Genomic DNA, 12,707 nt, shown 5'->3' on the forward strand with positions numbered 1-12,707 from the left:
GAGATCTCAGCGCTCCTCCAATGCTGGCCTCTTGTCCATCCCCCGATTTCCATCGCTCCACCATTGGCGGCCGTGCCTTCAGCTGCCTGGGCCCTGAGCTCTGGAATTCCCTCCCTAAACCTCTCCGCCTCTCTCTCTCCTCCTTTAAGACACTCCTTAAAACCGACCTCTTTGACCAAGCTTTTGATCACCTGCCCTAATATCTCCTCATGTGGCTCGGTGTCAAATTTTGTTTGATAGCGTTCCTGTTAAAGGCGCTACATAAATGCAAGTTGTTGCTGTTATGCCGATAGGGTGAGATGATGTAGGGGTGGGAGGAGGCTCATGTGGACCAGGACCAGTTGGGCTGAAAGGCCTGTTCCTGTGCTGTTAATCCTACGTAATGATCAGGAGTGGGGACCCCTGCACGGGTTTTCTCCCTCCCTAACCCTGGGATGCTGTGCCAAGCTCAAGTGCGACTGCTGGTGTCCCAGCTGAGAGCTGCCAACCCAGAACAGAGCACGGATGGAACCTGGGGTACGAGCGACGCCGGTTCCAACCAGCCCAGCCCGTTGCGATCAGGACGACTCTGTTTGCATCTCATTGTTTTTGGTGTGGGTTTTCTTTTTTTTCCCCATCTCTTTGAAGATAATGAGGAAACGCCGATGACAGGAGTGAGGTGAGGCCAAAAGCATGCCGGAGAACGAGAGGACCGATCCTCGGCAAGGAACCGATCAGCCAAACCCTGCCAGCGGCCGCGACAGCACCGGGGTCGGCAGTGCCCAAGAGGAGCAGGACCCCGCAGCCCGGGCTGCAGCTGCCGAAGAAACCAAAGGGCCGCCCCACGCTCAGAGACCCAAGGACGAGGCCGCGCAGCCCAGCGAGACGGACCAGCACAGCATAACGGAACTGCTCGCAATCCACGACCAGCCCGAGAGGCGACGGCTTGCCGGAGCGGGAGACGCGAAGCCTCAGGCGCCCGTTCATTACCGGGTGGTGAACGTGGGCGAAGGCAATGAAATGGTAAACCAGCCGCCGGATCTTCTCTGACTCCTGGGGGAGGGCGGGGGGGGGGGGGGGAGGATAATCTTAGCCGAAACCGCAGGGCGGGAAAACCCACTGTTACCCGCGGCCTCTACCGCCGAGAAGGTCAAGGGCAGCAGGCGCGTGGTGAACACCGCCACATCCAAGTTCCTCTCCAAGTCACACACCATCCTGACTTGGAAATATATCGGCCGCTCCTTCATCGTCGCTGGGTCAAAATCCTGGAACTCCCTCCCTAACAGCGCTGTGGGAGCACCTTCACCACACAGACTGCAGCGGTTCAAGAAAGTGGCTCACCACCACCTTCTCGAGGGCGATTAGGGACGGGCAATAAATGCCGGCCTTGCCAGCGACGCCCACATCCCGTAAATTAATACATTTTAAAATAAAATTACCCTCCATTGAGTTCAACAGAGGGTATAATCATGAGGTGGTGGTGGTGGGGGGGGTGTTTAAACCTAGCGTTGCACCTGATCTCGTCAGTTTCCTGAGGGGCGGGTTCAGTTACAATTGACCCCCATGGATTTCCATCCAGCCCAGGTAGAGGGCTCCGATCTGATAGAGGACCGAGTGGTTTGGTTAGCCAGCGTACTGACCTTTCACATCCTAACTTGAGCTGAACTCCAGTCCAGACTGATTGGCTGAAAGTCAGTTCTCTCTGCAGGCTGCAAGTGTCTTAACATGAAGTGGCTTCTGCCTAGATTCAAATATCATGGTGTGGCTGCCCTGGGAGTGTTTGATGGGACAGTGTAGAGGGAGCTTTACTGTGTATCTAACCCGTGCTGTACCTGCCCTGGGAGTGTTTGATGGGACAGTGTAGAGGGAGCTTTACTCTGTATCTAACCCCGTGCTGTAGCTGCCCTGGGAGTGTTTGATGGGACAGTGTACAGGGAGCTTTACTCTGTATCTAACCTGTGCTGTACCTGCCCTGGGAGTGTTTGATGGGACCGTGTAGAGGGAGCTTTACTCTGTATCTAACCCGTGCTGTACCTGCCCTGGGAGTGTTTGATGGGACAGTGTAGAGGGAGATTTACTCTGTATCTAACCCGTGCTGTACCTGCCCTGGGAGTGTTTGATGGGACAGTGTAGAGGGAGCTTTACTGTGTATCTAACCCATGCTGTACCTGCCCTGGGAGTGTTTGATGGGACAGTGTAGAGGGAGCTTTACTCTGTATCTAACCTGTGCTGTACCTGCCCTGGGAGTGTTTGATGGGACCGTGTAGAGGGAGCTTTACTCTGTATCTAACCCATGCTGTACCTGCCCTGGGAGTGTTTGATGGGACAGTGTAGAGGGAGCTTTACTCTATCTAACCCGTGCTGTACCTGCCCTGGGAGTGTTTGATGGGACAGTGTAGAGGGAGCTTTACTGTGTATCTAACCCATGCTGTACCTGCTCTGGGAGTGTTTGATGGGACAGTGTATAGGGAGCTTTACTGTGTATCTAACCCATGCTGTACCTGCCCTGGTAGTGTTTGATGGGACAGTGTAGAGGGAGCTTTACTCTGTATCTAACCCGTGCTGTACCTGCTCTGGGAGTGTTTGATGGGACAGTGTAGAGGGAGCTTTACTCTGTATCTAACCCGTGCTGTACCTGCCCTGGTAGTGTTTGATGGGACAGTATAGAGGGAGCTTTACTCTGTATCTAACCCGTGCTGTACCTGCCCGGGAGTGTTTGAATGGACAATGTAGAGGGAGCTTTACTCTGTATCTAACCCGTGCTGTACCTGCCCCGGGAGTGTTTGATGGGACAGTGTAGAGGGAGCTTTACTCTGTATCTAACCCATGCTGTACCTGCCCCGGGAGTGTTTGATGGGACAGTGTAGAGGGAGCTTTACTCTGTATCTAACCCGTGCTGTACCTGCCCTGGGAGTGTTTGATGGGGCAGTGTAGAGGGAGCTTTGCTCTGTATCTAACCCGTGCTGTACCTGCCCTGGGAGTGTTTGATGGGACAGTGTAGAGGGAGCTTTACTCTGTATCTAACCCGTGCTGTACCTGCCCTGGGAGTGTTTGGTGGGGCAGTGTAGAGGGAGCTTTACTCTGTATCTAACCCGTGCTGTACCTGCCCTGGGAGTGTTTGATGGGTCAGTGTAGAGGGAGCTTTACTCTGTATCTAACCCGTGCTGTACCTGCCCTGGGAGTGTTTGATGGGACAGTGTAGAGGGAGCTTTACTCTGTATCTAACCTGTGCTGTACCTGCCCTGGGAGTGTTTGATGGGACAGTGTAGAGGAACCTCTTTGTCTAACCTTTCCTTGTCTTGTTGCGGCCTCATTTGCTAAGTCCTTGCTTCCGGTGAAGCTCCCTTTTGTTTGCCTCCTGTTTGCAGGTGATTTATGGATACTGCTGGAGTTGGTGGAGGGCCGTGCTCTCCACTCTTGTCACCATCCTGTCCTGTGGCTTGTTCATCATGGCTTTCTACTGGAGGCCCGAGTGGCACATGAAGTGTTTCTGCTACCCCTGCCACCTCCAGGACGCAGAGTACGTGCTGATGAAAACTACGGTAAGAGTCGCTGAGGGCTGTGGCTCCCGCCTTGGCTCGGTAGCGAAAGGCAGGTCCCGGTGTGGCACTGAGCCTCGGTCGCCGGTCGGCACCGCGTTTGCTGATCTCGCCCAGTGCAGTGGTAGCTGGGAACAAGGGTTGGTATTGCCTGGAATTTAGAAGGTTAAGGGGTGATCTGATGGAAGTTTTCAAGCTGTGAAGGGGAACTGATAGGGAAGAGACAGAGAAACTATTTCCGCTGGTTGGGGAGTCTAGGACTAGGGGGCAGAGCCTAGAAATTAGAGCCAGACCTTTCAGGAGTGAAATTAGGAAACACTTCTACACGTAAAGGGCTTGACAGGGTAGATGCAGGGAGGATGTTTCCCCGGGCTGGGGAGTCTAGAACCAGGGGTCACAGTCTCAGGATAAGGGGTCGGCCATTTAGGACTGAGATGAGGAGGAATTTCTTCACTCAGAGGGTGGTGAACCTTTGGAATTCTCTACCCCAGAGGGCTGTGGAGGCTTTTGTCGCCTTTGGTTCTTCTGCCAATCACTTTAAATCTGTGTCCTCTGGTTCTCGACCCTTCCGCCAATGGGAACAGTTTCCCTCTATCTACTCTGTCCAGACCCCTCGTGATTTTGAACACATCTATCAAATCTCCTCTCAATCTTCTCTGTTCTAAGGAGAACAACCCCAGCTTCTCCAGTCTATCCACGTAACTGAAGTCCCTCATCCCTGGGACCATTCTCGTAAATCTTTTCTGCACCTTCTCTAAGGCCTTCACATCCTTCCTAAAGTGCAGTGCCCAGAATTGGACACAATAATCCAGTTGAGGCCGAACCAGTGTTTTATAAAGGTTCATCATAACTTCCTTGCTCTTGTACTCTCTGCCTCTATTTATGAAGCCCAGGATCCCGTATGCTTTTTTAACCACTTTCTCAACCTGCCCTGCCACCTTCAGCGATTTGTGCACATATACCCCCAGGTCTCTCTGTTCATGCACCCCCTTTAGGATTGTACCCTTTAGTTTATGTTGCCTCTCCTCGTTTTTCCTACCAAAATGTATCACTTCGCACTTTTCTGCCACGTGTCCGCCCATTCCACCAGCCTGTCTATGTCCTCTTGAAGTCGATCACTCTCCTCCTCACTGTTCACTATACTTCCAGGTTTTGTGTCATCTGCAAATGTTGAAATCGCGCCCTGTACACCCAAGTCCAAGTCATCAATATATATCAACAGAGTTTACGTCTCGGGTCGATGACCTTTCGTCAGAAAGGGAGTCCAAAACTAGGGGCCATCAATATAAGACAGTCACTAATAAATCCAATTGGGAATTCAGAAGAAACTTCTTTACCCAGAGGGCGGTGAGAATGTGGAACTCGCTCCCACAGGGAGTGGTTGAGGCGAATAGTATAGATGGATTTAAGGGGAGGCTGGATAAACACACGAGGGAGAGAGGAATAGAAGGATTTGGTGATGGGGTGAGATGAAGAGGGGTGGGAGGAGGCTCGTGTGGAGCAGAAACACCGGCACGGACCAGGTGGGTCGAATGGCCTGTTTCTGCGCTTGTAAATTCTATTTAATGTATCTTGTTGTCTTCATCTTCTCTCTCCGCGAACAGGACGAGTTTCAAGAATGGCACCGGCAGAAGGTGAAGTTCATGTACCTGAAATACAGCCCGCAGACCGACCGCAGGGACAAGGAGACCCTCGAGGACGTGGATGAGTTCTCACTGCTGCGAAAAAACATCTCCTTTACTGGGATTCAGGTAACCTCCCTCCTTTGCTGCCCAGTCGAGCGTCCGGGGGGTGGGCGGGCGGAGCAGTTTGCCGCCTGTGCTCGCCTTTCTGTTTGGATCCATTGCTGTGCCAGGCCACTATCTACTGTGACTAAATTACGAGCTCAGTGTGGTTGACATGAATTTTGCCATTCATGTGAAAATGACTTCTGTAATAATACTGGCGGCCTGCTGGTGGCGCTGTCCAGGGAGAGTATAAATACTCGGGCACAGGCCCAGCTTGCTCAGGACATTCTTTAACAGGAACTAGTGAAGGACACAATTAGATCTCCATGTTGTAAAACAGTTGATTAAAGCCTTGTTTAATACTCAGACCGAGTGCCCAGTAGTTTTCTTACGTTAGTGGTCTTTTAGGAAACGTTTTTGTTCGTCCCCCCCACTCCCAGTTTTCTCTCCACCTCTCCTAAAGTTGCTGACTCCAGTTGGGGGTACAGTCCCTTGGGTATTAGCTGGCCCTCCTGTACCTCACTCAACTGCCCATTATTCATGAATGAGCCTCAGACAGAAAGCAAACAGGGAAGAGGCCGGACTTTCAAAGGGGGCTTTCACAGGGAGATGGGCCGCCTGTTTTGTGAGGGGCGCGTTTAGCACATGGGCGCGTGGCCCCCATTATTTCGGTTGCGATTAGACCATCTCACACGTGGCTCGGTCCCCCTTGACTTTTTTAAAAATTTGTTCCTGGGATGTGGGCGTCGCTGGCGAGGCCGAGCATTTATTGCCCATCCCTAGTTGCCCTCGAGAAGGTGGTGGTGGAGCCGCCGCCTTGAACCGCTGCAGTCCGTGTGGTGAAGGTGCTCCCACAGTGCTGTTAGCGGGTGGGAGGAGTTCATAAAAACATAAGAAACAGGAGCAGGAGTCGGCCATTCGGCCCCTCGAGCCTGCTCTGCCATTCAATCAGATCACGGCTGATCTTCTACCTCAATTCCACTTTCCCGCACTATCCCCATATCCCTTGATTCCCTTAATATACAAAAAAATCTATCAACTTCTGTCTCTAATATACTCAACGACTGAGCCTCCAGAGCCCTCTGGGGCAGAGAATTCCAAAGATTCACCACCCTCTGTGTGAAGAAATTTCTCCTCATCTCAGTCCTAAATGCCGACCCCTTATTCTGAGACTGTGACCCCTGGTTCTAGACTCCCCAGCCAGGGGAAACATCCTCCCTGCATCTACCCTGTCAAGCCCTGTAAGAATTTTGTATGTTTCAATGAGATCACCTCTCATTCTTCTAAACTCTAGAGAATATAGGCCTAGTCTACTCAATCTCTCCTCATAGGACAATCCCCCCATCCCAGGAACCAGTCTGGTGAACCTTCGTTGCACTCCCTCTAACATAAGAAATAGGAGCAGGAGTCGGCCATTCGGCCCCTCGAGCCTGCTCCGCCATTCAATAAGATCATGGCTGATCTGATCTTGGCCTCAAACCACTTTCCCGCCCGCTCCCCATAACCCTTGACTCCCCTGTAGTTCAAATATCTCTCTATCTCCACCTTGAATATATTCGCTGACTCCGACTCCACAGCTCCCTGGGGTAGAGAATTACAAAGATTAACAACCAGGACTTTGACCCAGCGACGATGAAGGAACAGCCGATATATTTCCAAGTCAGGATGGTGTGTGACTTGGAGGTGGTGGTTGACGTAAGAAAACTACTAGGCATTCGGTCTGAGTATTAAACAAAACTTTAATCAACTGTTTTTCAACATGGAGGTCTAGTTGTGTCCTTCACTAGTTCCTGTTAAAGAATGTCCCGAGCAAGCTGGGCCCATACCCGAGTATTTATACTCTCCCTGGACAGCGCCACCAGCAGGCCACCCAGTATTATTACATCAGTCATTTTCACATGAATGGCAAGATTCATGTCAGTGGTGTTTCCATGCGCCTGCTGCCCTTGTCCTTCTAGGTGGAAGAGGTCGCGGGTTTGGGAGGTGCTGCCGAAGAAGCCTTGGCGAGTTGCTGCAGTGCATCTTGTAGATGGTACACACTGCAGCCACGGTGCGCCGGTGGTGGAGGGAGTGAATGTTTAAGGTGGTGGATGAGGTGTCGATCAAGCGGGCTGCTTTGTCCCGGATGGTGTCGAGCTTCTTGAGTGTTGTTGGAGCTGCACTCATCCAGGCAAGTGGAGAGTATTCCATCACACTCCTGACTTGTGCCTTGTAGATGGTGGAAAGGCTTTGGGGAGCCAGGAGGTGAGACACTCGCCACAGAATACCCAGCCTCCGACCTACTCTGGAGGCCACACCTCACATTTATATCCTGCCAATCAGTCACACTTGCAGGGGGGGATGATAATTGAAGTGGGAAGAACTGAATGGGGGTCTTGCGAGAGGAAAGAGTCTGGGAATTCAGATCACCGTTTAATTCCTCCTCTCCTGTCTCAGATCCGATATCTACAGCACCAAAGTATTCGGTACATCTGGGACCCCAACAAGCGATCCTTCATTGTACTGAGGTAGGAAGCTCCGTATTGGCCAGGCTGAGATCAGCTTTTTATCACCAGGTTTTTGTTTTGGTTAAGCAACGCCTCGATTTTAAAAATTCTGCTCCATGTGTTCAAATCCCTCTGTGGCCTCTCCCCTCTCCCTATCTCTGTAACCTCCTCCAGCCCCACGACCCTCCCTATCTCTGTAACCTCCTCCAGCCCCACGACCCTCCCTATCTCTGTAACCTCCTCCAGCCCCTACAACCCTCCCTATCTCTGTAACCTCCTCCAGCCCTACAACCCTCCCTATCTCTGTAAACTCCTCCAGCCCCACGATCCTCCCTATCTCTGTAACCTCCTCCAGCCCCTACACCCCTCCCTATCTCTGTAACCTCCTCCAGCCCCTACACCCCTCCCTATTTCTGTAACCTCCTCCAGCCCCTACAACCCTCCCTATCTCTGTAACCTCCTCCAGCCCCTACAACCCTCCCTATCTCTGTAACCTCCTCCAGCCCCTACAACCCTCCCTATCTCTGTAACCTCCTCCAGCCCCACACCCCTCCCTATCTCTGTAACCTCCTCCAGCCCTACAACCTCCCTATCCCTGTAACCTCCTCCAGCCCCACGACCTTCCCTATCTCTGTAACCTCCTCCAGCCCTACACCCCTCCCTATCTCTGTAACCTCCTCCAGCCCCACGACCCTCCCTATCTCTGTAACCTCCTCCAGCCCCTACAACCCTCCCTATCTCTGTAACCTCCTCCAGCCCTACAACCCTCCCTATCTCTGTAAACTCCTCCAGCCCCACGATCCTCCCTATCTCTGTAACCTCCTCCAGCCCCTACACCCCTCCCTATCTCTGTAACCTCCTCCAGCCCCTACACCCCTCCCTATTTCTGTAACCTCCTCCAGCCCCTACAACCCTCCCTATCTCTGTAACCTCCTCCAGCCCCTACAACCCTCCCTATCTCTGTAACCTCCTCCAGCCCCTACAACCCTCCCTATCTCTGTAACCTCCTCCAGCCCCACACCCCTCCCTATCTCTGTAACCTCCTCCAGCCCTACAACCTCCCTATCTCTGTAACCTCCTCCAGCCCCACGACCTTCCCTATCTCTGTAACCTCCTCCAGCCCTACACCCCTCCCTATCTCTGTAACCTCCTCCAGCCCTACAACCCTCCCTATCTCTGTAACCTCCTCCAGCCCCACGACCCTCCCTATCTCTGTAACCTCCTCCAGCCCCACAACCTCCCTATCTCTGTAACCTCCTCCAGCCCCACGACCCTCCCTATCTCTGTAACCTCCTCCAGCCCTACAACCCTCCCTATCTCTGTAACCTCCTCCAGCCCCACGATCCTCCCTATCTCTGTAACCTCCTCCAGCCCTACACCCCTCCCTATCTCTGTAACCTCCTCCAGCCCCACGACCCTCCCTATCTCTGTAACCTCCTCCAGCCCCTACAACCCTCCCTATCTCTGTAACCTCCTCCAGCCCCACGACCCTCCCTATCTCTGTAACCTCCTCCAGCCCTACACCCCTCCCTATCTCTGTAACCTCCTCCAGCCCCTACACCCCTCCCTATCTCTGTAACCTCCTCCAGCCCCTACACCCCTCCCTATCTCTGTAACCTCCTCCAGCCCCTACACCCCTCCCTATCTCTGTAACCTCCTCCAGCCCCACAACCTCCCTATCTCTGTAACCTCCTCCAGCCCCACAACCTCCCTATCTCTGTAACCTCCTCCAGCCCCTACACCCCTCCCTATCTCTGTAACCTCCTCCAGCCCCTACACCCCTCCCTATCTCTGTAACCTCCTCCAGCCCCTACACCCCTCCCTATCTCTGTAACCTCCTCCAGCCCCTACACCCCTCCCTATCTCTGTAACCTCCTCCAGCCCCACGATCCTCCCTATCTCTGTAACCTCCTCCAGCCCCACGATCCTCCCTATCTCTGTAACCTCCTCCAGCCCCACGATCCTCCCTATCTCTGTAACCGCCTCCAGCCCCACGATCCTCCCTATCTCTGTAACCTCCTCCAGCCCCTACAACCCTCCCTATCTCTGTAACCTCCTCCAGCCCCACACCCCTCCCTATCTCTGTAACCTCCTCCAGCCCCTACACCCCTCCCTATCTCTGTAACCTCCTCCAGCCCCTACAACCCTCCCTATCTCTGTAACCTCCTCCAGCCCCACGATCCTCCCTATCTCTGTAACCTCCTCCAGCCCCACGACCCTCCCAGCTGTCTGCGCTCCTCCAATTCTGGCCTCTTGTCCATCCCCCACTCCCATCGCTCCACCATTGGCGGCCGTGCCTTCAGCTGCCTGGGCCCCGAGCTCTGGAATTCCCTCCCTAAACCTCTCCGCCTCTCTCTCCTCCTTTAAGACGGTTCGTAAAACCGACCTCTTTGACCAAGCTTTTGGTCACCTGCCCTAATATCTCCTTATGTGGCTCGGTGTCAAATTTTGTTTGATATTCGCTCCTGTGAAGCGCCTCGTGACGTTTTACTACGTTAAAGGCACTATATAAATGCAAATTGTTGTTGTTGTTGTAACTGAATTCAAATTCTCAGAAAGCCACGGTGGGATTTGAACTCGCGTTCGACGCTCCCCCTCTCCCTTTGGCTGCTCTTGTCTGCCCCTCCCTTCCTGATCAGTCCTTTTCTCTGCCCCCGTCTCTGTATATCCGACTCACTTCGGTATCTTGCTCTCTTCCAGAGGTCTGGAACAGAATGTCTCCTGCTCCGATCTCCACAAGAGGTACCTCGACGGTTTGGTTTACCAGGAATCTCAAAACAGGTTATTTTTTTTTTTTTAAAAACCCGAAACCCTCGCGGTCCAAAGATTTTTTTGTCTGTTTCTTTGTTGCCCACACGTTCGATTACTTTTCTGAAATCATTTCTCCTAGAAAACTGATTTACGGGCCAAATATTATTGCCGTCCAGGTGCCCCCGTACTGGAAGCTCCTGGGTAAAGAGGTAAGTGCACTCGCAGTAATCTGGTTCACCTGTCCATCTCTACCCTGCCCAGGTTTCTGTGACCCTCCTGAAGGCACTGACTCTCACTGGGGTACAGTTCCACAGACACTGACTCTCACTGGGGTACAGTTCCACAGACACTGACTCTCACTGGGGTACAGTTCCACAGACTCTCACTGGGGTACAGTTCCACAGACACGGACTCTCACTGGGGTTCAGTTCCACAGACACTGACTCTCACTGGGGTACAGTTCCACAGACACTGACTCTCACTGGAGTGCAGTTCCACAGAAACTGACTCTCACTGGGGTACAGTTCCACAGACACTGACTCTCACTGGGGTACAGCTCCACAGACACTGACTCTCACTGGGGTACAGTTCCACAGACACTGACTCTCACTGGGGTACAGTTCCACACACACTGACTCTCACTGGGGTACAGTTCCACAGACACTGACTCTCACTGGGGTACAGTTGCCCAGACACTGACTCTCACTGGGGTACAGTTCCACAGACACTGACTCTCACTGGGGTACAGTTCCACAGACACTGACTCTCACTGGGGTACAGTTCCACAGACACTGACTCTCACTGGGGTACAGTTGCCCAGACACTGACTCTCACTGGGGTACAGTTCCACAGACACTGACTCTCACTGGGGTACAGTTCCACAGACACTGACTCTCACTGGGGTACAGTTCCACAGACACTGACTCTCACTGGGGTACAGTTCCACAGACACTGACTCTCACTGGGGTACAGTTCCACAGACACTGACTCTCACTGGGGTACAGTTCCACAGACACTGACTCTCACTGGGGTACAGTTCCACAGACACTGACTCTCACTGGGGGACAGTTCCACAGACACTGACTCTCACTGGGGGACAGTTCCACAGACACTGACTCTCACTGGGGTACAGTTCCACAGACACTGACTCTCACTGGGGTACAGTTCCACAGACACTGACTCTCACTGGGGTACAGTTCCACACACACTGACTCTCACTGGGGTACAGTTGCCCAGACACTGACTCTCACTGGGGTATGGGTTCTATGGACGCTGACTCCTGTTAGGTCACTTTGGCCAGTCCACCTCTGAACTTTCTTCTCTTCCTCTCCTAAGCGATTTTATCAATGTTACTCTGCTCAGTGTTCCCATGAACCTACGTGTCTGGTTCCCCTGAATGGCTCGTGTTACACACTCTTCCAGCACCCTGCATCCTCGCTGTGTTGAAGGGCAGACCCCTCGCACCATCTGCTCATACTCATTCCCTGCCAGAACCTCCAAGCCATGGATGAAAGGCCACGCCCTATAGCGCAGGACCATCGATCTCCTCGCCTCCCTCAGTCTCCCCCCCTTCTACCGACCATCCAAACCCGAGCTTGGCTTCATCAAAGAGCAACATTCAGATTGTCTACCTCTTACCCATCCCAGCAGCTTGCTGTGCAGTGCTTGGCCTTTGCCAGGTCTTCAGCGATCGAGTTATCTCCTCCACCAGGCCTGAGTGAGGCCAGGGACTTCCCCTGTTCAGGAGACCTGCTCCCCGGACTGCTTTGAAGGAGCGTGGGGGAGAGGGAGGTTAACCACTTAGACAATGGCATAGAAAGTCATCGATCCAAATTTGCCGCTGACTCAAAGATAGGCGGCGTTGTCGGCAGTGTAGTTGGAAGCATAAAATTACAAAGGGTTATCGACAGATTAAGTGAATGGGCAAAACTGTGGCAAATGGATTTCAGTGTAGGCAAGTGTGAGGTCATCCATCTTGGACCTAAAAAGGATAGAACAGGGTATTTTCTAAATGGTGAAAAGCTAGAAACAGTGGGGGTCCAGAGAGACTTGGGGGGGGGGGGTCCAGGTACATAGATCATTAAAATGTCATGGACAGACCGGTACAGAAAATAATCAAAAAGGCTAATGGATTCCTGGCCTTTATATAAGAACATAAGAACATAAGAAATAGGAGCAGGAGTAGGCCAATCGGCCCCTCGAGCCTGCTCCACCATTCAATAAGA

At 52.7% G+C, this 12,707-nt stretch overlaps 1 protein-coding gene across 1 annotated transcript in view; it reads left to right on the forward strand.

Moving 5' to 3' along the window:
* The first annotated feature begins 645 nt into the window (after window positions 1-645).
* The window catches only part of LOC147091097 (polyamine-transporting ATPase 13A3-like), a 73,206-nt gene continuing 61,144 nt past the window's right edge, over window positions 646-12,707 (forward strand). Inside the window, exons 1-6 of the mRNA XM_085977164.1 lie at window positions 646-1,002; window positions 3,348-3,521; window positions 5,123-5,269; window positions 7,682-7,752; window positions 10,432-10,512; window positions 10,622-10,691. Of these exons, the coding sequence (XP_085833290.1) occupies window positions 673-1,002; window positions 3,348-3,521; window positions 5,123-5,269; window positions 7,682-7,752; window positions 10,432-10,512; window positions 10,622-10,691 (873 nt within the window). The 5' untranslated portion in view covers window positions 646-672. The remainder of the gene's footprint in view (window positions 1,003-3,347; window positions 3,522-5,122; window positions 5,270-7,681; window positions 7,753-10,431; window positions 10,513-10,621; window positions 10,692-12,707) is intronic.

This window comes from Somniosus microcephalus, unplaced genomic scaffold, assembly GCF_052327205.1.
Source record: "Somniosus microcephalus isolate GS21.2 unplaced genomic scaffold, FLI_Smic_1.0 unresolved_chr4, whole genome shotgun sequence".
Taxonomy (NCBI): Eukaryota; Metazoa; Chordata; class Chondrichthyes; order Squaliformes; family Somniosidae; genus Somniosus; species Somniosus microcephalus.